The 25,387-nt window shown below is 39.8% G+C and overlaps 1 protein-coding gene across 5 annotated transcripts in view; it reads right to left on the reverse strand.

The window, feature by feature from the left end:
• LOC113887349 (transmembrane 9 superfamily member 2-like) overlaps window positions 1-12,408 on the reverse strand; it is an 80,642-nt gene extending 68,234 nt beyond the window's left edge. For 4 of the 5 annotated variants that reach the window (XM_027534444.1, XM_027534446.1, XM_027534445.1 and 1 more), the window contains exons 1-5: window positions 12,030-12,407; window positions 8,288-8,355; window positions 6,639-6,732; window positions 3,039-3,166; window positions 1,896-2,025 (exon numbers count right to left, since the gene is read on the reverse strand). In XM_027534444.1, coding sequence (XP_027390245.1) covers window positions 1,896-2,025; window positions 3,039-3,166; window positions 6,639-6,732; window positions 8,288-8,355; window positions 12,030-12,218 — 609 coding nt within the window. In that variant the 5' untranslated portion in view covers window positions 12,219-12,407. Of the gene's footprint in view, window positions 1-1,895; window positions 2,026-3,038; window positions 3,167-6,638; window positions 6,733-8,287; window positions 8,356-12,029 lie in introns of all 5 variants that reach the window. The other variant, XR_003509714.1, reaches the window with a different exon arrangement.
• Window positions 12,409-25,387: the final 12,979 nt, after the last annotated feature.

The following is a 25,387-nucleotide window of genomic DNA, read 5'->3' on the forward strand; positions in this document are numbered from 1 at the left end:
AAAAAAAAAAAAAAAAGCCCCCTTTTTCCTAGGATGTCTTTACTGGAGATGGGAGAAGAGATGGAGTTTTCATGTAACTAGGACTTTTAGTGGCCTGCTCTGATATGCTGGAATCCCTGAGACATGTATACAAACTACACCTCAGGCCCCATGAGTCTTGTTAGATATGTCAAGCCTTTGATATTAAAAAAATACCTCTGAAATCTATTAAAGATTAAATATCTATTGCTTTATATATCATGGTCACTATACTTTTTGCTATAGCTATTTTAACTAGCAGTACCAAATATAACTTTCCTTTCTAAATTCATAACAATAAAACTTTAAAGAAATTTTTTAAATTACAGATAAATAATAATTACAAGTGCCTCAGTTATGGCACAAATCACCAAGGTGGTCCCTGAATGACTGAAATGCAAGAAGCACAGCCCCTTTCTCTGGAAAGAAACAATGAAGGGTACCATCATTTAGACTCCAAAACAGAAACCTGGCAGGCAGCCTCTGCTCCTCTGTCTCCCTTCCCCTTCAGCCCATTGCAGATCCACATTGAATCTCTCCATATAAGAAAGATTCTAAGTAGTGCTGCCCTTCCATGACCATTCAGCCTCCAAGGCAGCCCCAAGACACTTCTGTTACTCTAGGACCCAATAGAAAACAGTTTGAGAACCACAAGATAAATTTCAAACCATGTGATTGGGACTTCCAAGCTAAAAAGATCTGAGTTGGAGTCCTATGTCTCCCACTTACTAGCTGTCTGCCCCTAGTCATGTCCCTTACTGTTTCTGAGATTGGATTTTATCATCTGTAAAACAGCAATAGTAGATTCTAGCAACAGGGCTGTTTCAAGGATTAAATTAATCACTGTGTATAGGGTGATATAACATTGCTTCTGGCTCATAATAGGCATTTAATGTGACTTTCCTTACCACTGTATACAGGACCTCCTGCCATGATTGGCTTCTACCTACCCCTGTTTTGAGCTTCATCTCTACATGCATCCCCAAAACTCCAAACCTTATGCTGCAGATATACCCAATTACTCACAGTCCCTCAATCACAGCATGCTATTTCAGACTTCCAATCTCTTGACCAATCTCACACTGATTTCCCTTCTAGAAATGCTCACCCACCCATTCGTCTAACAAATACTTTTTCATTCCCTTAATTATATCCTCCTTGCTCCTTAGTCTCCTACCATAAAACATTTTATTGCATCAGTTTGCTCACAAGTCTATCTCCTACTTAGGACTATGAACTTCTAGAGGGCAAGGGACCACTTGTCTGTGTATCCTCAACCTCTAGCATAAAATGGAGACAATAGTAGCTGTCCCATTCATGTTTAAGTGACTATGCTGCTGCTGCTGCTGCTAAGTCGCTTCAGTCATGTCTGACTCTGTGCGACGCCATAGACGGCAGCCCACCAGGCTCCCCCGTCCCTGGGATTCTCCAGGCAAGAACACTGGAGTGGGTTGCCATTTCCTTCTCCATATTATATCATATTATAATATATATTTATTATATATAAATATATTATACATTATATATTTATTAATACATTAAAATCTCTTTAGTTTTTCTGTAAGAAAAACTTTTCGTAAGAGGAAGTTAATATTTAGTAATTAATGTTTTAAAATCTTATTTTATTTGGAAATGACCTAGCTATTTAATAAATTTATTATTTAGTTTAGTACAACTCTAGAAATTTAAGTTATCCCAATCCTAGGAGATTATTTTAGATTATAATAAATATAAATATTTTTAATAGTTTATCTAAAAGTTTTTATCTCATTTCTATATTTATATATATAAAGACTTACCTTTTTTTAAGTAACTAGAAAGCAAATTGTAAATGAAGCAACATTCTTATATTTCTATAGTAAGTTCTCAATACTTACATGCATGAAGCAAGCATCACTGGATTCACCACTTTGGGGAACAAAGCATCCTACTGGAAATCCTGTTGTACAGTACTTATTCCCACCATTTATATCACGACACCATACCACTGGCATATTATCAATAATCCTAAATATAAATATTTTTAAGGAAAAGATTTAATAAGCAATTCATATAAAGCAAAACTAACATCATCTTACATATATTTAAGTTCAGATTCTTGTTTATTTTTGTTTTGGCCACACCACATGGCTTGCAAGATCTTAGTTCCCCAACAAGGGATTGAACCCAGGCCCATAGCAGTGAAAGTGCTGAGTCTTAACCACTGGACTGCCAAGGAATTCTCCAGAAGCAGTTTTAAAATCTATTTAATATCTACCTGAAATTATATACTATTTTTTGTGGATTGGCTTTGATTAAAAATCTTAACTTATGGGGAGGAGGTAGGAGGGAGGGCTTAACAAGTAAGAGGTATATGTATACATACAGCAGATTGATGCTACTGTACAGCAGAAACTAACACAACATGTAAAGAAATTACATTCCAATTTATTTTTATTAATTTATTTGTACTCCAATACTTAATCTTTTTAAGAATCTGAACTTAAGGAATTCTCTGGTGGTCCAGTGGTTAGTACTCCACTCTTTCACTGCCAAGGGCCTGGGTTCAATCCCTGGTCAGGGAACTAAGATCCCACATGCTGTGTGGCATGGCCAAAAAAATGAAAAAAAAAATTTTTTTAATTCTTCCACTCATTACCCATTCAACAACTATTTACTGAACACCTGCCATATGCTAGGCACTAATACATAAATTTGTTTTCAGATAAGAAATAAAAAGGATGCTACATAAAATCTAGCAAATAAAGAAGTCACCCACAAGTTTACCAACTGTCAAACATTGTTTTTCATTCTGTTCTCTTTCCTTGAAGATGATTTTTAACTCCCCAATCAAGATTTCCCCCAATCCATTCCTAAATGCCAGCATATTTTCAAAGAATGCAAACTGGTTAATTACTTTACAGTAAACTACTAATTTATACTATCACAACATACATTTCTCCAAAGGTAAATAAAACCTATAAAACTGCTTCTGAAGGGAATTGAAAATTTAAGTCATACGATGTCAGATGCAAACCTACCAGTGATGTTGATAATTCAGTTGTATTCCTTTCTTCAAAAAATCCAGCTTTTTCTTTTGATCTTCCTTTGCTGTGTCATAAGATTTCATACAAACTTTCACACATGTCTCTGACTTGTTAAAGGAAAACTGTTAGGAAAGAAAATTTAAAAATTAAGAGATTGGACTAAGTTGTACAAACCAAATGTCACAAAGTAAGCACTTTATCTTATAGATAAAACTTTTCTTCAGAGATTTCAGTATGCCATGATTCTCAACACGATTTCCTCTACACTTCAGTACACATCTGAAATAATTAAACTAGACACACACTGCTTTCAAGAGAACCTGCCTTCTTCAGTACTATATAAGGTGGGGTATAAAATCCACTGCAGCTTTCTATAAATTACCCTGATCTAGAACACTTCACTTAAAACTTATAATAAAATTGGTTGTAGTGATGGTTATAGAATTCTATGAATATACTAAAAAGCACTGAAATGGACACTTATGAGTGGGTAAATTATTCGGCATGCAAATGATCCCTTAATAAAAGTGTTACCAAAAAATGAGAAGAAAATATTTGAAACTTTTAATATGAAATCTCTTATTTACAAAGTCTGGCTACTGGAGATGAGCAAGGTGAAGTGCTAGTGTTGTTAATCAGAAAACAATGAGCAAGAATAAACTATGAAAATTCAACACCTGATATCCTGAAATCATACAATATTAACCCCAAACTGAGTTGAACTGTCATGTTTCTTCAGTGCAAAGCATAGCATTTCTTGAAAAGGTGCGCTTTTCTTTTAGTACAATGGTACAATTGGGGGAGTGTGTGCAACTTTAATCATCAAAAAGCAAATGCCTGACACACAGACCAATGGAACAGATCAACAGAGAACCTAGGAATTACACCTACACAACTAGGCCCAAGTGACTTTTTTTACAAAGGTGCAAAAGCAAGTAGTGGAGAAAGAATTGAAATTGTTGAAAAGGTCTTTTCAGCAAATGGTACTGAAGTAATTGCACACCTACAGGCCAAAAAAGAAAGAAAAAAAATTTCAACCCAAACCTCATACCTTATACAAAAATAATTCACAATGGATCACAGACTTAAAGATATAAAGCTAAATTAAAAAACTTCTAGAAGAAAGCATAGAAAAAAGTTTTTAGGCCTGAAGGCTATACAAAGTCTTCTTAGACTAGACACCAGAAGCATGATTCATAAAAGGAAAACTTGATTATTGGACCACATAAAATTTAAAGTATTTGCTTCATGAAAGACCCTAATAAGAAGTAAAAAAAAAAAAAAACAAGTCACAGACAGGCAGAAACTATTTGCAAATGACTGTTGCAACAAAGGAATCATAACTAGAATACATAAAGAATTCTGAAAACTAAACAGAAAAAGAACAGTAAATGGAGAACTTTAGGGAGCTCTGTGCTGATAGAACTATGCTATGTATTGACTGTGGTAGTAGGTACACAAACCTGCATCACACACACATATAAGTGCATGTAAAACTAGTGAAATCTGAATAAGCTCTGTGCATTGTCTACTAGTTTTGCTTTCATAGTGTAGTTATACAAGATGTTGTTGCTGTTGTCAGTCACTCAGTCGTGTCCAATTCTTTGTGAGCCCACAGACTGCAGTACTCCAGGCTTCCCTGTACTTCACTATCTCCCAGAGTTTACTCAAACTCATGTCCATTGAGTCACTGATGCTATCTAACCATCTCATCCTCTGCCATCCTCTTCTCCTTTTAACGTGCAAGATGCTACCATTGGGCAAACCTGGGCAAAGCGTACATGAGACCTCCCTGTTCATTCTTTTGTCATTTCCTGTGAATCTGTAATTACTTCAAAATAAAAAGTTGGAAAACAGGCTAATGCCTGATGGTTTCACATATATAGATCAAATTATACACTTTTAATATGTATAGTTTATTGTACTTTAGTTATACTTCCATGAAGTTGGGAAAAAAAGAAGAAAAAAATTAGTGCCTTTGTAATCATAACTGCTCATGAAAACATCCTTACTCTATCCTCACATCTATTAAGATATTGAGGGCAATATCAATAGACACTGAGAGTCCAATTATATCTACTTATATCACCCTACCCAAAATATATAAGAACAAACAATTAAACTTTTTCTCTTTATGAAGCAAAAATAAAATGTGAAAGGCAAAATCATTGTGTGGAACCACCAACTACTGCAGAAAGCTTAAAGAGCATAGAGTCATCCCACAGTATGTCATTGTGCTCAGTCTCTGAGTCATGTCTAACTCTCTATGACCCCATGAATTATAGCCCACCAGGCTCCTCTGTCCATGGAATTTTCCAGGCAAAATACTGGAGTGGGTTGCCATTTCCTCCTCTAGGGGATCTTCCCAATCCAGGGATCAAAATCGCATCTCTTGCTTCTCCTGCATTGTCATGCTGATTCCTTACCACTAGCACCACCTGGGAAGCCCAGTGAAGTATATCGAAGTGGAAGACATCAAGATCCACAGACACCAAAATCCACCATTGCCCAAGTCCCTGATATAAAATGGTAGAGTATACACATATGGGGCTTCCCAGGTGGCGCTAGTGGTAAAGAACCTGCCTGTCAATGCAGGAGACAGAAGACACTGGTTCCATTCCTGGGTCAGGAAGATCCCCTGGAGGATGGCATGCCAACCCACTTCAGTATTCTTGCCTGAAGAACACCATGGATAGAGGAGCCTGGTGGGCTACACTCCAGAGGGTCACAAAGAGTCTGACACGACTGAGGTGACTTAGCATGCATGCATACGCATATAACTTATACACATCCTCCCCTATATAGGTAACCCTTGAACAATGCAGAGGTTAGGGGATCAACCCTCCCTGAAGCTGAAAATCTACCTACAACTTATAGGTGGGCTTTCACATAGACGGTTCCTCTGAATGAGTCCACATCCACAGATTCAGCCAACCATATAGATCATATAGTGGAAAAAAAAATCTGCGTATAAGTAGATTCACACTGTTCAAACTTGTGTTGTTCAAGGGTCAACTATACTTCAGATCATCTCTAGATTACCTACAATACTTAATATACAATGTAAATGCTGTGTAATTAGTTTTAAGCATAATGTAAATACCGTGTAAATTCTAATTTTGCTTTTGGGGACTCTGGAATTTTTTTACCTGAATATTTTTGATTCTCAGTTGGTTGAATCTTCAGATGCAGAACCCTCAGATTTGGAGGGCCGACTATATTAATGCATTCTTCTGGCAACACCAGATTCTACCTCCTTTCCTTTTTCTTTTCCTTTTAAAGCAATGACTCTTTGGTATGACTGTTGACCCTTGAACAACTACAAGTTTGAACTGCCTAGGTCTATTCTTATATGTGGATTTTTTTTCAATAAAGGTTCGACATCCACGTATTCAACCAACTGTGGATGGCAGATGGAAAACTTAACACGTGAACCACGGTTCGTTCAATCTACAGATGCAGAACCTGCCTGTATGGAGGGCTGACTATGGGACTTTGAGCATATGTGGATTTTGGCATCCACAGTGGGTCCTGGAACCAACTTCTCATGGATACATTTTAAAATAAAATTTTAAATAAGATCAACCAAATAACCTCATAAGGAGATGATGTTATTCTTTCTCCAAACAGTACTTGTCCGAGATTTTCAGAAGGACTTTGCTTTTTGAAGTCATGACAGAAATCAAATCTAAAAAAAGAAAAGTTTAAGTAAGGTTAAAAAAAATTCAACAAAGAAATCAGTCCTGATCATTTATATAGCTGCTCCACCTTTCATGATAGATTCTATGTTTCTCTTTAAATTGTTCAACCTCTGATAATTATGAATTCATGATTCAAAATGCTCATGGTACTGCTCTTGACTTTTGTAATGTAGGTAATCACAATCAGAAGGAAACTAACACTATTTTTAGGGTTAAACTTCAAATGACATGTAAGCACAAATAAGGAAATCATGGCTTAAAGTCTGTACTGATTCTAACCTGAGACATTTAGAAACTGTAATTATCAGTTCAGACCAAAAGGGAATTTAAAAAAAAAAAAGCCCCCAAACACATTCTCACATATTCACAAATCAAATGGTTACTAACTGAAAAGAATCACAACTACCTTTAAGTGAATTTGAATGTAAAATGGTTTACGTAGAAGATAAAATAAATAGTAGGCCTGAGTAATATTTTTAATACTCATACTAACACCCTACATTTACACCTGGTATTTTAATGAAAATGAGACCTGATTTTATTTCTGCTTAATTAGAGGTAGTAAAGCAATACCAAAGGAAACTATGATCATTTTTTCCCAAGAAGTGCATCATTTGTTGTTATTGTCAAATGAATGCTCATACTTAATCTTCAATATATAATAACTACTCATTACTAAACTAATCACCTTCATCCATTAAAATCTTAGTAGAAACCTACCTATTCGATGTTTTAGAAATAAGGTACAACTGCAAAGATATTTTTTCAAGGTTCAAAGTGTAGCAAATTTATAATTTGCCTTTCTTATAAAGAAAAATCAAGAATGGAAACTTCCTAATCTTTTAAGCATTTGTCTTACATTGAAAGTTCTGTATTCTAATCATTTTTTCTGTTACCTTTATTATACCTTTATTATACCTTTATTATTACCTTTATTATATTATTATAATATTACCACATTTCTTAATATACCCATGGCTTGCATTCACTAACTTTAAAAACTGAAGGCACATCTTAACAGTATTATATCATAAATTAATATAAATTAATATAAAATTTATATATAATATTATATATTATATATATTATGTTATATATCATATATTATATACTATATAATATATTATATATATATTATAGTATATAATATATAGTATATAATATAATAATATATAATATAATAATAGTATATAATATAGTATATATAATATATTATATATATATTATAGTATATAATAATATATAATATAATAATAATAGTATATAATATAGTATATATAATATACAGTATATAATTATATATATATAATATATATAAAGTATATATAATATACTATATAATATATAGTATATAATATAATAATATATAGTATATATAGTATATAATATATAATAGCTATAATATATATTATAATATATATTATATACTACAATATATAATATTAAATATATTGTATATTATATATTATATAATATAATTAATATACATTAATCACAATTATATCAACTATATCAGATATAATTATAATACTTATAACTTACGTATTATATTCATAAGGTAGCACAGACTCTACTGAGTCCAATCTGTTTACATACAGTTCTACTGATGACTGCAAGAAGGAAAAAAAAACATTAATAATACAAAGTAAAATAAGGTAGCACTTGCAAAATACATAATGAAGTAACTGAAAGGTAATTGGGTTTATTACTCCCACCAATTTATAACTGTATATTTATAAATTTATAACTTAGTGTAGTGTAATACATTTATAACACAGTACAGTTATAAATTTTAACACAGTATAGCGATAAATTCATAACATTTCATTTATCTGGCATTATCAGGGTCTCTGAACATATGAATTTTTCAGATACCTCAGCCATTCTTAACTTTTTAAAATCATAGAACCCTTTGAGAATATGATGAAAACTATGGCCCATCTCCCCAGAAAAGCACACACGTTCACCAAATTCCATATTCAGCTTTAAGAGGCTTCATAGGGACCCTAGCATCCATGGAACTCAAGAACTTGAAATAATTAAGCTACCTGCATAAGTGCTTTTTTTTGCATTATTTTAACTATTTTTATAATTATTCTAAAATACACTTCACTCTTTCCTATCTTAAACAGAACATTATGATCACAATTTAACCTTCCTTGATGACTCAGGGTCATTTTGAGCATCAGCCATTGCACTTGCTTTGACTCTATGACATCTTCAGGATCAACTGAAATGAGAAGAGTTATTTGCCCCAAAACTGAATGGCAAGAGATGACTACTCACACCCCCACTACCCACACTCCCTCAACTCTACCAAAGAATATAAACTTGTTTGTAAAGATTTTATGTCTCTTTCCTTATGGCTGTTGCTGTCATTAACATGTATACTCTGATTTTATTTTGGTAAAAAAAAATGCATGTGAACTCTCATTCACTCCTGGTTGGGAATGTAAAATGGTATGGCTACTTTGGAAGACAGTTTAGCAGTTTCTCACGAAACTAAATATACTTTTACCACATGATCCAGGAATTTTGCTCCTTGGTATTTACTCAAAACAGTTGAAAACATGTCCATACAAAAAACTTACACACAATGTTTATGGCAGCTTATTCATCATTGTCAAAATTTGGAAGCAACCAAGGTGTCCTTTAGTAGATGAATAGATAAATGCACTGTGGCACATCTAGACAATGGAATATTCTTCAGCACTAAAAAGAAATGAACTAGTCCACTATGAAAAGACATGAAAGCGACTTTAATCATATTACTGTGTGAAAGATGCCAAGCTGAAAAGGCTACATACTGTATGATTTCAACTATGTGACATTCTGGAAAAGGGAGAAGTGTAGAGACAATAAATACATCACTGGTTGTCATGGGTTAAAGGGACATTAGGATGAGTGAGCAGAGAACATAGAGGATTTTTAGGGTAATGAAATTACCCTGTATGATATTATAATGATGGATACACATCACTATACATTTGTTCAAACTCATAGGATGTACAATACTAAGATTAAACTGTAATGTAAACTATGGACTTTAGGTGATGATGTTATTCAGTGCAGGTTTACCAACTGTAAGAAATGTACCTCTGATTGGGGATGTTAATAATGGGAGAGGCTATGCATGTCGGGGGCGGGGTGGGGGTAGGGGGGGCAAGGCATATGGTAACTCTATATACTCTCTGCTCAATTCTGCTGTGAATCAAACTCCTCAAAAAATATAGTTTATTCAAAGTATAAATGTGCACTGTTGTTCAGTCGCTCAGTTGTGTCCGAATCTCTGGGACTCCATGGATTGCAGCACACCAGGCTTCCCTGTCCTTCACTGTCTCCCAGAGTTTGCTCAAATTCCTGTTCTCTGAGTCTGTGATGCCATCCAATCATCTCATCTCACTATGCAATTTCTGCCTATCTGAAATCAAGAGGCCAGACACTATCTGATTTCAACCAATCGGAAATCAAGAGGCTGGACACTATTGAATTCGGGAAGTTTGGCATGCTAAACATAAAATGAGAGACTCACCAAAGGAAAGAAGGTACAATCTCAGAATCAAAAGTAGAACACATTCAAGGAGGCAAGTAAATCTAAAAAGAGCTTACAAAAAAGAAATTCCAGACATTTGATATGGTTAAAGATTATATTATTTTTGCTAGGAAGTCTGCTGAAATAAAGAAGAAAGAGACAGGACTAGGCATTACCAGTCAGAGAAAAGGCAGGTGTAAAATAGTTTTTAATGACATTTCTTACTTACTGTACTTGGCAAGATGATGGCTCAAAACACTACTATCAATACTTCTCACAGGAAAAGGCAAGCTCCAGGTTTTAAGTGCAAATTTGCTGCACCAAGACCTGGTCTCTAAAAACCCCAACTTTCAATTTGTTAAGTCTGTAGTCAAGCCACACCTAGCACTGTTCTTAGCTCTAAAGCCTTTGCGGTTCCTTCTACCAAAACATTGCGCACACACTTGACTGGCAACTTGAGATCAGAAAATAAGTCTTACTATTGATTAATACTTTTTGAATGGATTACTTGCAAAAAAAAATTTACAGTGAGTTTCTAGTTTAAAAAAATAAGGCTGCCAAGGCAGGAAGTCAAAATTTATCAGGGGGACGTGTGGAAGAGGAACTGAGCAAGAAATCTCTGGCTAAAGAAAACTCATGATGATAACGGTCACCACTTATTGAAAGCTTACCATGTGCCAGATGTTTTTGTCAGTGCTTTTCATACCTTGTCTCGTTTTATTCTCACAAGTCTGAGAGGTAAATATTATCTTGCTTTTTGCAGAGAGGGCCCAAGGGAAACCAACATGAATTAACAAGAATTAAACAGGTAAATGTCTGAGACCACAGGAGGAGTGACACACACATGATGTGACTATATGTAAGATCAAGTGAGAAGTGTGTCTTGAAAGGCAGATTGTAAAAAGGGGACAACAAGAAGGGGAAGTGGGGGAGAAGACTATACGTAGGGGAAGAGGAAGGAACCACCGGAAGAGGAAGGAACCACCGAGACGGAGGGGGAGGGGAGGAGCTATGAAGGGGCGGGGCTATGACGGGGAGGGGCTATGACGGGGAGGGGCTATGATGGGGAGGAGCTATGGAGGGGAGGGGCTATGACGAAGGAGGGGCTATGATGGGAGGAGCTATGACGGGGGAGGGGGCTATTACAGGGAGGAGCTATGGAGGGGCGGGGCTATGACGGGGCGGGGCTATGACGGGGGCGGGGCTATGACGGGGGAGGGGCTATGATGGGGAGGAGCTATGGTAGGGAAGGGCTATGACGAAGGAGGAGCTATAACGGGAGGTGCTATGACGGGGGAGCGGCTATGACGGGGAGGGGCTATAACGGGGAGGAGCTATGGAGGGTAGGTTGGAACCACTTGGGAGGGGCTGTGAGGGAGTAGGCAGGACCAAGCAGGAGCAGGAACTAGGGGGGAACCGAGATAAGGAAGGGGCGGGGCCAAGGGGAGGGCGGGGGCAAAAGGGAGGGCGGAACCTAGGAGAAGAGGGGAAGGGAGGGGCTGAGCTGAGAGGGAGGGGACCGGAGGGGAGGGGCTGAGCCGAGAGGGAGAGAAAGAGGATCAAGGGAAAAAGATAGATCCGGATCTGCCAAGTGCGAGGTTCTGCGATCGAGACCCTGAGACACACCCACAGAGAGGGCTTAGGCATTCCGGGTAGAGTCAGATAGCTCTCAGCACTGGTCGGCCCCGGTGTGCCTGATACTCCAACCCGAAGCCTTCCCCTCACATCTCACTTCCTCCCTCTAGTCCTCACCTGACAGTAATTGGTCTTTCCGTTCACTTCGCAGAAATTGACTGGCGCCAACCCGGGAAGATAGAAAGCGTTGGAGCTGGCGGTCTGAAGGCCCAGGATCAGTCCCAGCACCAGCAACCCCCTGAGCCCGGAGAGGGTGGGCCATAGGCTCCAGGGGTAGGTTCCCATGCAGAAACAACGGATACTCATTTAAGTAGCCGGTTCTGCGCTTGGGGACACACCCACCGCGGGCGTGATTGGACCCACTGGAAAGAAGAAGCGGAAATGATGAGGAGAACAGAAAGGACAGAGGAAAGCCCAGCCCAGCTAGTGAGACTTAGCACTCTGGGGAAGGCCAACTGTTAAGGCGAGATACTGGCTTGGAACTCGGTTGCTACGCGACCTGGCTGCTTTTATGAGCTCGCGCGCGCGCGCGCGCGCGCGCGCGCCGTACGCATGCGTGATGGTCCTGCTGCATCTTCCCCCGCCCTCCCCCCTCCCAGCATCACCCCCTCCCCTCCCTCCCAGCATCCCCTGCGGAACACGTTCCCGCGGTTTGGGCGACTTCTCGCGCGCCTCCTTCAGAGGTTCCTCGCAGAGTCTGGAGGGAGGGTGCAGGGTTGGGGAATGGTTGCAGAGGTGGGGATGAAGTCTGAGAGATTTCAACTTTCCAACATCCCAGAGTCTGGCATCCTCTTGACTTTGCCTCGCAGTACCAGAGTAGCAGGGTTACCGGGCGGTAAGCCGCCCAGCCATCTTCAGGTCTTGCTGCAGGTGGGTGGAAGGGAGAAGACAGGAAATTCCTGGACCTTGTTGCCCGCTGATTATTATTACGGGCTTGAAATGCAGCTAATCCAAAACTGATGTTCTGTAAGTGTACATTGCATGTTACTGTTGTTCAGTCGCTAAGTCATATCCCAGTCTGCAAGCCCAGGGACTGCAGCAGACCAGGCTCCTCTGGCCTCCCCTATCTCCCGGAGCTTGCTCAAGTTCATGTCCATTGAATCCGTGATCCCATCCAACCATCTCATCTTCTGTCGTCCCCTTCTACTCCTGCCCTCAATCTTTCCCAGCATCAGGGTCGTTTCCAATGAGTCATCTCTTCACATCAAATGACCAAAGTATTGGAGTTTCAGCTTCAGCATCAGTCCTTCCAATGAATAGTCGGGGTTGATTTCCTTTAGGATTGATTGGTTTGATCTCCTTGCTGTCCAAGGGGCTCGCAAGCGTCTTCTCCAGCACCACAGTTCAAAAGCACCAATTCTTCCACACTCAGCTTTCTTTATAATCCAACTCTCATATCCATACATGACTACTGGAAAAACCATAGCTTTGACTATAGGGACCTTTGTCAGCAAAGTGATGTCTCTGGTTTTTAACATGCAGTCTGGGTTTGTCATAGATTTCCTTCCAAGGAGCATCTTTTAATTTCATGGCTGCAGTCACCGTCTGCAGTAATTTGAGAGTCCAAGAAAATAAAATCTGTCACTGCTTCTACTTTAACCCCTTCTGTTTGCCATTAAGTGATGGGACCAGATACCATGATCTTAGTTTTGTTTTATATTGAGTTTCAAGCCAGTTTTTTCCCTTTCTTCTTTCACCCTCATCAAGAGGTTCTTTAGTTCCTCTTCACTTTCTGCCACCAGAGTGTTATCTGTATATCGGAGGTTATTGATATTTCTCAGGGCAATCTTGATTCCAGCTTGTGCTTCTTCCAATCCAGCATTTCTCATGATGTACTCTGCATGTAAGTTAAATAAGCAGGGTGTTAATATACAGCTTTGATACTCCTTTCCCAACTTTGAACCAATCCATTGGTCCATGTCTGGTTCAAAATATTGCTTCTTGACCCTCATACAGGCTTCTCAGGAAACAGGTAAGGCGGTCTGCTTCTCCCATCTCTTTAAGAATTTTCCACAGTTTGTTGTGATCCACACATTCAAAAACTTTATCATAGTTAATTAAGCAGAAGTAGGTGTTTTTCTGGAATTCTCTTGCTTTCTCCATGATCCAACAAATGTAGGCAATTTGATCTCTGGTTCCTCTGCCTTTTCTAAACCTAGCTTGTACATCTGGAAGTTCTTGATTCACATACTGCTGAAACCTAACTTGAAGGATTTTGAGCATAACCTTGCTAATATGTGAAATGAGCGCAATTGTACGATAGTTTGAATATTTTTTAGCATCACCCTTTGAGATTGGTTTGAAAACTGACCTTTTCCAGTCGTGTGGTCACTGTTGAGTTTTCCAAATTTGCTGACATATTGAATACAGCACCTTAACAGCATCGTTTTTTAGGATTTGAAATAGCTCAGCTGAAATTCCATCACCTCCACTAGCTTTGTTTGTAATAACGCTTCCTAAAGCCCACTTGACTTCACACCCCAGTATGTCTGGCTCTAGATCAGTGACCACACCTTCATTGTTATTCGGGTCATTAAGACCTTTTCTGTATAGTTCTTCTGTATATTCTTGTCATCTCTTCTGCTTCTGTTAGGTCCTTACCATTTCTGTCCTTTATCATGCCCATCCTTGCATGAAATGTTCTCTTGATAGCCCCAGTTTTCTTGAAGAGATCTCTAGACTTTCCTATTCTATTGTTTTTCTCTACTTTGCATTGTTCATTGAAGAAGGCCCTGTTATCTCTCCTTGATATTCTCTGGAACTCTGCATTCAGTTGTGTATATCTTTACTTTTCTTCCTTGCCTTTCCCTTTTCTTCTTTCCTCAGCTATTTGCAAAGCCTCCTCAGACAATCAGTTTGCCTTCTTACATTTCTTTTTCTTTGGGTTAGCTCCAGTTACTGTCTCCTGTACAGTGTTACAAACCTCCATCTGTCATTCTTCAGGCACCCTATTTACCAGATCTAATCCCTTGAATCTATTCATCACCTCCACAGTATAATCATACGGGATTTGATTTAGGTCATACCTGAAAGGCCTAGTGGTTTTCCCTACTTTCTTCCATTTAAGCCTGAATTTTGCAATAAGTAGCTGATGATCTGAGCCACAGTCAGCCCCAGGTCTTGTTTTTGCTCACTGTATAGAGCTTCTCCATCTTTGGCTGCAAAGAACATAATCTGATTTCACTACTGACCACCTGGTGATGTCCATGTGTAATGATCTCTTGGGTTGTTAGAAAAGGGTGTTTGCTATGACCAGTGTGTTCTCTTGACAAAACTCTGTTAGCCTTTGCCCTGCTTCATTTTGTACTCCAAGACCAAACTTGCCTATCATTCTGGGTATCTCTTGACTTCCTACTTTTGCATTCCAGTCCCCTGTGATGAAAAGGACATCTTTTTTGGTGCTTGTTCTAGAAGATGTGGTAGGTCTTCACAGAACTGTTCAACTTAAACTTCTTTGGCATCAGTGGTTGGGACATAGAATTGGATTATGGTGATGCTGGATGGTTTGCCTTGCAATGGTACATTGCACACCAGGCTTCAAAGACTTTGCATGATAAAAAGAATGCAAAACCTCCCCAACTTCATATTGATTACATGTTGAAATGATAATATTTAGGGTGAAAGTCGCTCAGTCATGTCCGACTCTTTGCAACCCCATGGACTGTAGCCTACCAGGCTCCTCTGTCCATGGAATTCTCCAGGCCAAAATACTGGAGTGGGTAGCAATTTTCTTCTCCAGGGGGTCTTCCCAACCCAGGAATCGAACCCAGGTCTCCTGCATTGCAGGCAGATTCTTTACTGTCTGAGCCACCAGGGAAATATTGCATTAAATAAAACATTAAAATTAACTCCATCTGTTTCTTTTTTGTGACTTAATTTTTTATTGAACTATAGTTGATTTACAATGTTGTATTAGTTTCAAGTGTACAGCACAGGGATTCAGTTATATATGTGTATATATCTATTCTTTTTCAGAGTTGTTTCCATTATAGGTTATTACAAGATATTGAATATAGTTCCCTGTGCTATACAGTATGTCCTTGTGTTTACTTTATAATAATAATGTGCATCTGTTAATCTCAAACTCCGAATTTGTCCATTTCTTCATTTTTTTAAGTGTGGCTACTAGAACATTTAAGATTATATATGCTGTTGGACAGCACAATCTGGGGAAGGAGGAAAAAGGGAGGGAAACTGAAGAAGAGAGAGTAGAAGGAAGGGGGTTGCTCTTAGATTCTGAAAGAAACTTTTCTTTCTCTTAGGGCAGGGATCTTATTTTGCAGCCTCTGTCAGAATCCTTACCTTCTGCTCCTTGTTCTGTCTTTTAATGCAAAGTGTCTGTATTTGCACCTAGAGAGTATTGTAGGTGCATGCTCAATCTTGTCTGACTCTTTGTGACTCCATAGACTGTAGCCTGCCAAGCTCTTCTGTTCATGGGATTTTTCAGGCAAGAATACTGGAGTGGGTTGCCATTTCCCATTCCAGCGGATCTTCCCAACCCAGGGATTGAACCTGCATCTCCTTCAAGTTTTCTGGATTGGAGGTGGACTCTACTGCTGAGCCACCAGGGGAAGTATTGTAGGCATCACAGGACAAAAATAGAAGAGCGTATTATTTTCCCTCCTTGTGTCTCAAGAGTTTTGGAGAACAGAGGTCATTTGTTTATGTTGAGATGTGTGTCCCTGGCCAAGGGCATTTCTGTGCAAGTTCCCTCACTCCAAGAATTCTGCATCTTCTGCAGATTGGCAGGGGCGATTCAAGACCAAACAAAGGCAGCTAACTGGCCAATAGCAGAAGCTGGTAGAAATTTTAGCGAGGTAACTCCTGGACCCAAGAGGTAGGAAAGGTTGTTGGGGAAATGAATGGAGAAAATGTACTAATGATCAGAATTAGTCATGTTGTTAGTAAAAGGATTAAACTTGACCAATAAAACTGGAGAAGCCCCTGTAAAGATTTGAAAAACAGGATAACCCAGCAGGCCGGAACTGCTGCAGCCTGGGCAGCCTGCCAAGTGCCTGCGGATTCTGCTAACCCAGGGGGGTGGGGTTCTGGGCACTGCCTGGAGGAGGGGTGCCCCCCAGGTCCTCTACAGGATGCCTGCCCCTGCCCCTCTGCTCACTCTCCAGAGAGATTCTGAGAAGCAGGAAAGAGCAGTGGTCAGCAGATTACCATCCTCACCCTCTACAACTCCAATAGTGCCATCAAGGTTTTCCATTAAAGCTCCCTGCCACGCTGTGTCTCTTAACCTCTAGAAGTGAAGCATCACAGAAAGCTATGTCTCCATTCTCTGCAACAAGACATAGCCCTCCTGGTGTTATCAGTGTGTGATCATCACCAGCCCCAGCCTTCTGCTGGACCTAGAGATACAGCATATTCTCTGTGCTGTAGAGGCTCTAGGAATTTGTATTCTGCCTCTTCACTCAATTGCCTTGGAAGACTGACCTAAGAAAACATTGGTACAATTTATGCCAGAGAATATTTTGCTTGTATTTTCTTCTAGGTGTTTTATGGTGTCATGTCTTATATTTAACTCTCTAATCCATTTTGAGTTTATTTTTGTATATGGTGTTAGAGAATGTTCTACAATTATTCTTTTAGCTGTGCAGTTTTCTCAGCACCACTTATTGGAGAGACTGTCTTTTCTCCTTTGTATATTCTTGCTTCCATTGTCAAAGATTAATTGACCATAGGTGTGTGAGTTCACTTCTGGGCTCTCTATTCTGTTCCCTTGATCTATCTGTATGTTTTTTGTGCTAACACCACACTGTTTTGATAACTGTAGATTTATCTGAAGTCTGGGAGGATTATGTCACTTGCTTTATTCTTTTTCCTCAGTATTGCTTTGACAGTTCTGGGTCTTTTATGATTCCACAGCGTTTTTAGGATTATTTGTTCCTTGGGAAAATGCCATGGATAATTTGATAGGGGTTACATTAAATCTCTAGATTGCTCTGGATAGTATGCCCATTTTAAGGATATTAATTCTTCTAATCCAAGAGCATGGGATATCTTTCCATTTCAAAGAAATTAGTTTCTTAATGTAGACTATGCCCCAAACTCCAGGAAGACATGGGTTCTCTCTCCTGAGCCATGATGAATGTTGGTAGAAAAGTAGAGCATGAGCACTGTATTAATTGTATGTGCTTACTTGTCTCTCTACCTCTACTGAAAGTAAGCTTCTTGAGCACAGGATCCATTTCTTATCTTCAAATCCATAGCGCACATCTGGGCCCTTTGTAATTCAGAATAAATGAAAATATGAATTAATACATGAACTCACACTGTCACAGACATTTTGTGTTTTACCTTATTTGGAAATCAAAAGAGGATGCAATCAAAGGACAGATAAGAGTAAGTACAGATAAGAAGGATAATACCCCCTTTATTTATGTAGCAGTAGAGTTTGCAAAGTTTGTGCCCATCCATTACTTCAAGTGATTAAGAGGTAGGCAGGGTATTTATTTAATGTGAAGTAACTGAGACCAGGAGAAGTTAATTTGCTTGTCCAAGGTCACACAGATAATCGATGACCAAGTCAAGGCTGGAAAACAGGCCTCCTGATATCTAATATAGTTCTTGAATTAATGGAATTAAAAGTGAAGGAATTCTCTGATGGTCCAGTAATTGGAACTCCATGCTTTCACTGCAGGGTCCCCAAGTTCAATCCTTAATTGGAGAACTAACATCCTGCAAACCTTGTGGCATTGCCAAAAATAAAGAAATGTTTTAAAAGGGAGTGAAAAATGTTTGGTAATAAAAAAAAAAGAAATAAACTCATTTTATAATGTAGCTGTTACATTTCCAGCTACATTAACTAAGAATGTTCTGGAAACAAGCAGGTAAAGGATTGCTGCTGCTAAGTCACTTTAGTCGTGTCCGACTCTGTGCGACCCCATAGACGGCAGCCCACCAGGCTCCCCCGTCCCTGGGATTCTCCAGGCAAGAACACCGGAGTGGGTTGCCATTTCCTTCTCCAATGCATCAAAGTGGAAAGTGAAAATGAAGTCGCTCAGTCGTGTCCGACTCTTAGCGACCCCATGGACTGCAGCCTACCAGGCTCCTCCATCCATGGGATTTTCCAAGGAAGAGTACTGGAGTGGGGTGCCATTGCCTTCTCCGAAATATCAGGTTAGGAGCTATCTTTGACAAAGGCACATAGATTTGTGAAATGCAGTATCACTCAGACAACATTGTAAAGGGAGAGAAACACAAGGAATGGCACCTCACAAAAGCAGATGCTTCAGGACATTAGTGAAAATGTATAAAACAGACCAATGCAACTATTAGGTTTTAATAGTTATTTTTCCCCATGTTTCTAACCATGTGGAGTTAAAGGTATCCAAGCTACAATCCCCATCCTCTTTCCAGTTCACTTCAACGTGCCCATACCAAAATTGAGTAGAACAAAGGAATACTGGAATCCAGCAGAATCATACTCTATTTAAGCCATGTTTCTAAATCAGCATATTGGAACATCAAAAAGAGAACTAACCTGCCATGGTAGGTCAGTGTGTCAGCTCCAGAAACTACAGCACATGTTTCATAGATGGGGCAGATTAGCTTATTCCTTGGGCTTCCCACCTTGGCTCACTTTTTCCTTCCCCATTGCCCACAGTCTAAATATGTTTCTCTCAAAACTGATAGTACCAATGTGATCATGTCACACTCCTCTTTAAAATCATTTACTGGGGCTTCCCTGGAGGCTCAGTGGTAAACTGCCTGCCAATGCAGGAGACACAGGTTCAATCCTGGATCCGGGAAGATCCCACATAACCACGGAGCAACTAAGCCCGTGCGCCACAACTATGGCAGAGTCTGTGCACTGGAGGGAACCACGGCAACTGAGCCTACGTGCTGCAGCCACTGAAGCCTGTGCGCCCTGGAGGCCGTACTCTGAACTAGAGTAGCCGCCGTGATGAGAAGCCCGCACACCACAGCTATAGAGTAGCCCCCACTCACTGCAACTAGAGAAAAGCCCACACAGCAACAAAGACCCAGCATAGCAAAGACCCAGCACAGTAAAAAAATAAATAAATAAATATAATTAGAATCCCTTACTGAGCAAATTAATGCAACATGGGGTCCCAGATTGGATCCTGCTGCCCGCACGCGCACGTGCACACACACACACACACACACACACACACAAGGACATTAGTGGGAAAACTGGTGAAATCCAAATAAAGTCTGTAGTGTAGTTAATATTAATAGTATTGTACCAATCTTGATTTCTTAGTTTGATCATTCTACCGTGGTTATGTAAGAGGTTCATGTTAAAAGAAGCTCAGTGAATACGTATATGACACCTTTTTGTACTATTTTTGCAACACTTTAGTAAATCTAAAATTATCTCAGAATAAAAAGTGGAAAAAAAAATCTTCTCCTAGCTCTTCATTACCCTAAGAATTAAGTACAAATTCTTTGCCTTTGCTCAGGAAGACATGCATGACCTAACCCTTCACCCCCACATACGTACATGCTCCAGCATCAAAATTTAGTGCAGGGAAGGAGGGCGGAGGGCGGGGGGTGGGGGGAAGGATGGGAATTTCACTCCCACAGTCAGGCCACTCTCTGATTCCACTCCAAAAAACTACTTTCAGTTACATGAAAAGGCCATTCTCTCTAGCCTCTGAACAAATTGATCCTTGCTGTTTCTTCATCTAGTAGGCCCTGCTGATCCTGCCACCTCCTCTTCCACATTTTGCTTGGCTGAAATCTTGTTTGTATATTTCTTGGAAAGTTACCTTTCCTAGCAAATCTTCCCTGAAAACCCGCCCCCCCTACTCCACGTATATACCACTCCCTCCCCACGGATACACCACAGAGTTGGATTAAGTGTCCTTTATATGTGCTCCCACTACACCCTATGCGTTTTTGCGATTTGTCACTTTTACACTGTATTATAGTTCTGTCTCCCCCATTAATCAGTTGTTGACTCTGGGTCTTCTCCTTCTAGCCACACCTATGACTTTCATACAGCAAGGCAGACATTAAAATAGCTTGATTTGACAGGTTTAAAACTTTGAGGATTAAAAAAAAAAAAACTTTGAGGATTGAGTTTTCCATTCAAGTAATTATTCGTATAGTTTATATATTCTATGATATGGTGAGAACAGAGAGGTTTCCTTTTTTTCCTTGATACTGCTGAGTTTCTGTGAGTCATATTTCTGCACCAATATTAATTTATTATCCAAAGGGTACACTATATCCCTTTATTATGGGGATCATTGAGAAATGATCAGCGCAATAAGTCTAATTTAGCTTCTATCACTATACATACTTCATCTTTGTGATGAAACTTTTAGGATTTACTCTCTTAGCAAGTTTCAAATATGCAATACAGTGTTATTAACTATAGTCACTGTGTTATAAACACTACACCCCATGGGACTTATTTTATAGCTGGAAGTTTGTACCTTTTCGCTCCCTTCACCTATTTTACCCCAATCCTCCACCTCTGGCATCCACCAATCTCTTCTCTATACCCATGAGCTCAGTTTTTGTTCTTTTATTTTGTTTAGATTCCACATATAGATGGCAGCATATGGTATTTATCTTTCTTTCTCTGCCTCACCTCACTTAGAATATCTCCCTCAGGTCTATCCATATTGTCACAAATGGCAAGATTTCCTTCTTTTTGTGGCTGAATAATATTCCATTTGTGTGTTGCATGCGTGACTGTGTATCTATCTGTCTACCACATTTTCTTTATCCATTCATCCATGGATGATGAACACTTAAGTTGCTTTCCTGTATCTTGGCCATTGTAAATAATGTTGCAAAGGATGTGGGGGAAGAGGCAACGTATCTTTTCCAGTTACTGTTTTCATTTTCTTTAGATAAATACCTAGAAGTACAATGACTGAATCATATGGTAGTTCTATTTTTAATTTTTTGAGGACCCTCCATATTGTTTTACATAGTTGTTGTTGTTTAGTTGTTCTGCTGCTAAGTCGCTTCAGTTGTGTCCGACTCTGTTCGACCCCATAGATGGCAGCCCACCAGGCTCCCCTGTCCCTGGGATTCTCCAGGCAAGAACACTAGAGTGGGTTGCCATTTCCTTCTCCAATGCATGAAAGGGAAAAGTGAAAGTGAAGTCGCTCAGTCGTGTCCGACCCTCAGCGATCCCATGGACTGCAGCCTACCAGGCTCCTTCATCCATGGGGTTTTCCAGGCAAGAGTACTGGAGTGGGGTGCCATTGCCTTCTCCGTTTAGTTGTTCAGTCGTGTCTAACTCTTTGCAACCCTATGGACTGTAGCCCGCCAGGCTCCTCTGTCCATGGGGATTCTCCAGGCAAGAATACTGGAGTGGGTAGCCATTTCCTTCTCCAGGAGACCTTCCTGACCCAAGGATCGAACCTGCATCTCCTGCATTGCAGGTGGATTCTTTACTGCTGAGTCACCTGCAAAGCCTGTTTTCCATACTGGCTGTACCAATTTCTTTCCTTCCCTGATAGCTGAGTTGGTAAAGCATCCGCCTGCAATGCAGGAGACCCTGGTTCGATTCCTGGGTCAGGAATATCTGCTGGAGAAGGGATAGGCTACCCACTCCAGCATTCTTGTGCTTCCCTGGTGGCTTAGCTGGTAAAGAATCCACAATCAATGCGGGAGACCTGGGTTTGATCCCTGGGTTGGGAAGATCCACTGGAGAAAGGAAAGGCTACCTACTCCAGTACTCTTGCCTGGAAAATCCCATGGATGGAGGAGCCTGGTAGTCTACAGTCCATGGGGTTGCAAAGAGTCAGACACGACTGAGTGACTTCACTTTCCTTTTCCTTTGTACCAAATTACATTCCCACCAACACTGCATGCTCTTTTCTACATCCTTGCTAACATTTGTTATTTCTGTTCTTTTTGATAATAACCATTGCAACGGTGTGAGATGATATCTCTTTGTGGTTTATTTATTTCTTTATTTTTGACTGCACTGGGTCTTCATTGCTGCAGGCGGGCTTTCTCCAGTTGTGGCAAGAGGGGGCTACTCTCTGTTTATGGTGCATGGGATTCTCACTGTGTTGGGTTCTCTTGTTGCAGAGCACAGGCACACATTTGGGAGAGTACTGAATGAGAAAAGAAGATGATCTAGGGCAAGTCTTTAAAAAAATTCAACGAATTTGTGGTCTAGTAGAGAAGGATAAGGTGCAGGGTTGTTAGAAAAAGAGCAAGCAGAGAGGTAGGTGGAAAACCAGAACGTTAAATATAAGAAAGTTTAGAAGTCAGAGGAAGAGAGTGCTTCAAGGAGAGAGTGGCCAAGAAGAAAAAAAAAGGCCAAGTAAAAGAGCAGAAAACATCTTTATCTTTTTGATGTGGTGACACAGATGTCATTGGCAACATGAAAGAGAGCTATTTCAGGGAAATGATCTGGATAAAAGCCATATTGGAGTGGGTTGAGAATTGAGTGAGAGGTGATAAAATGGAGTAGTTGGTATAGATAACTCTTTTTTGACAACTCTTTCTTTTACTTGATTTTTAATTAAATAAATAATATATAAATATATTTTCCTTTTAAAAAAATTAAAACATTACAAACAAGACTAAACTCCTCTTTGATCACTGCCACCAATCCTGGTTTTCTTCTCCATCTTTCAGAGGTAACCATAGTTATTTGTTTGGTATGTCCTTCCTGGCTTTTTTCTATATATTAATATATTACTGTTATAGGTAACAGCATAATTTAACAAAGTTGTTGTTCAGTTGCCAAGCTGTGTCCGACTCTTTGTGACCTCACGGACTGCAGCACATTAGGCCTCCCTGTCCCTCACCATCTCTCAGAGTTTGCCTAGGTTCATGTCTATTGAATTGGTGATGCCATCCAACCATCTCATTCTCTGTCGCCCTCTTTTCCTTCTGCCTTCAATCTTTGCCAGCATCAGGTCTTTTCCAATGAGTCAGCTGTTTGCATCCCTCTTCATGGATCACTGCCTTGTCGTGGGGAAGGGGCTTGTGTAATTCAATGAAGCTATGAGACACTGAAGATGGACAGGTCATAGTGAAGAGGTCTCACAAAACATGGCCCACTGGAGGAGGGAATGGCAAACCACTCCAATATTCTTGTTGTGAGAACCCCATGAACTGTATAAAAAGGCAAAATAATAATAATGCTATGCTATGCTATGTCACTTCAGTCGTGTCCGACTCTGTGTGACCCCAGAGATGGCAGCCCACCAGGCTCCCCCATCCCTGGGATTCTCCAGGCAAGAACACTGGAGTGGGTTGCCATTTCCTTCTCCAGTGCATGAAAGTGAAAAGAGAAAGTGAAGTCGCTCAGTCGTGTCTGACTCCTAGCAACCCCATGGACTGCAGCCCACCAGGCTCCTCCATCTATGGGATTTTCCAGGCAAGAGTACTGGAGTGGGGTGCCATCGCCTTCTCTGACACCTGGGAAGCCCATTTATATCAATACATATATTATATAGTATAATATGATATATGGAATGAACTACTTCATTTTTTAAATAAATGCACCACAGATATCACATACTATATTATAATTTATTTGACATTCTTCTACTGATAGTCTTTTAAGTGCTTTTATTTTTTCCCCCAAGTCACTCACAATTCTGCAAAACACTGCCTTATATACATTGACTTTGTCAAAGAAGGCAAAAGGAAGAGTATGCTCATTTAAATTTCAATAGACACAATTGCAATACCAAACTGCCCTCCCTCCCAAATGACTGCACCAATTTTCCCTCCCATCAGCAGTGGGAGACTAGTAAGACTACTGACTACCCCTTATCCCACATCTGCAGCAACTCTTTCAAGATATTTGGCTGGGGAGGGAGTAAACTATCCCCTGGTAGCTAGAAGGGGGTGAAAGATTGGAAGAGAGAGTTTTGTATATGAGAAAGGCAAGAGTATGTTTTTGGGTGTTTTTTTTTGTTTGTTTTTAATTCATTTTTATTGGAGTATTGTTGATTTACAATGTTGTGTTAGAGCATTTTGCGGGGCCCTGCTGTGAGGCATGTGGGATCTTAGTTTCCCAACCAGGGATCAAACCCCTGCCCCCTGCAGTGGAACCACTGAGTCCTAACTGCTGGACTGCCAGGGACATCCCAGAGCATGCTTTCATGTGCATGAGAAAGTTCCAGTTGAGAAGGAGAGGTTGCATATACATGATGAAAAAGAGACAATTAATGACATAACATTCCCAGGAGAGCAGAGGAGGACATTATCCCAAGAAGAAATAGAAGGAATGGCCTTACGTGGAAAAAGGCATCATTCTTCTATTGCATTGGTTCTCTAACTGGATTGAGCCTCAGAATTCCCTGGCGACAACAAGAGCAAAAGACAAACAAAACAAAGGTAAATAAATAAAACAGAATTCCCTGGAGAGCGTCTTAAAACTGATCACTGCCCCCTCCTCCACCAGAGTTTGTGATTATGTAGGTTTGGAGGTGGGATCTGCAAATCTGCATTTCTAACAAGTTCCCAGACAGTGTTGATTCTGTTGCTCTGTTCTGGCGGATTAACTA

The sequence above is a fragment of the Bos indicus x Bos taurus genome, chromosome X, assembly GCF_003369695.1.
Source record: "Bos indicus x Bos taurus breed Angus x Brahman F1 hybrid chromosome X, Bos_hybrid_MaternalHap_v2.0, whole genome shotgun sequence".
Classification (NCBI taxonomy): domain Eukaryota; kingdom Metazoa; phylum Chordata; class Mammalia; order Artiodactyla; family Bovidae; genus Bos; species Bos indicus x Bos taurus.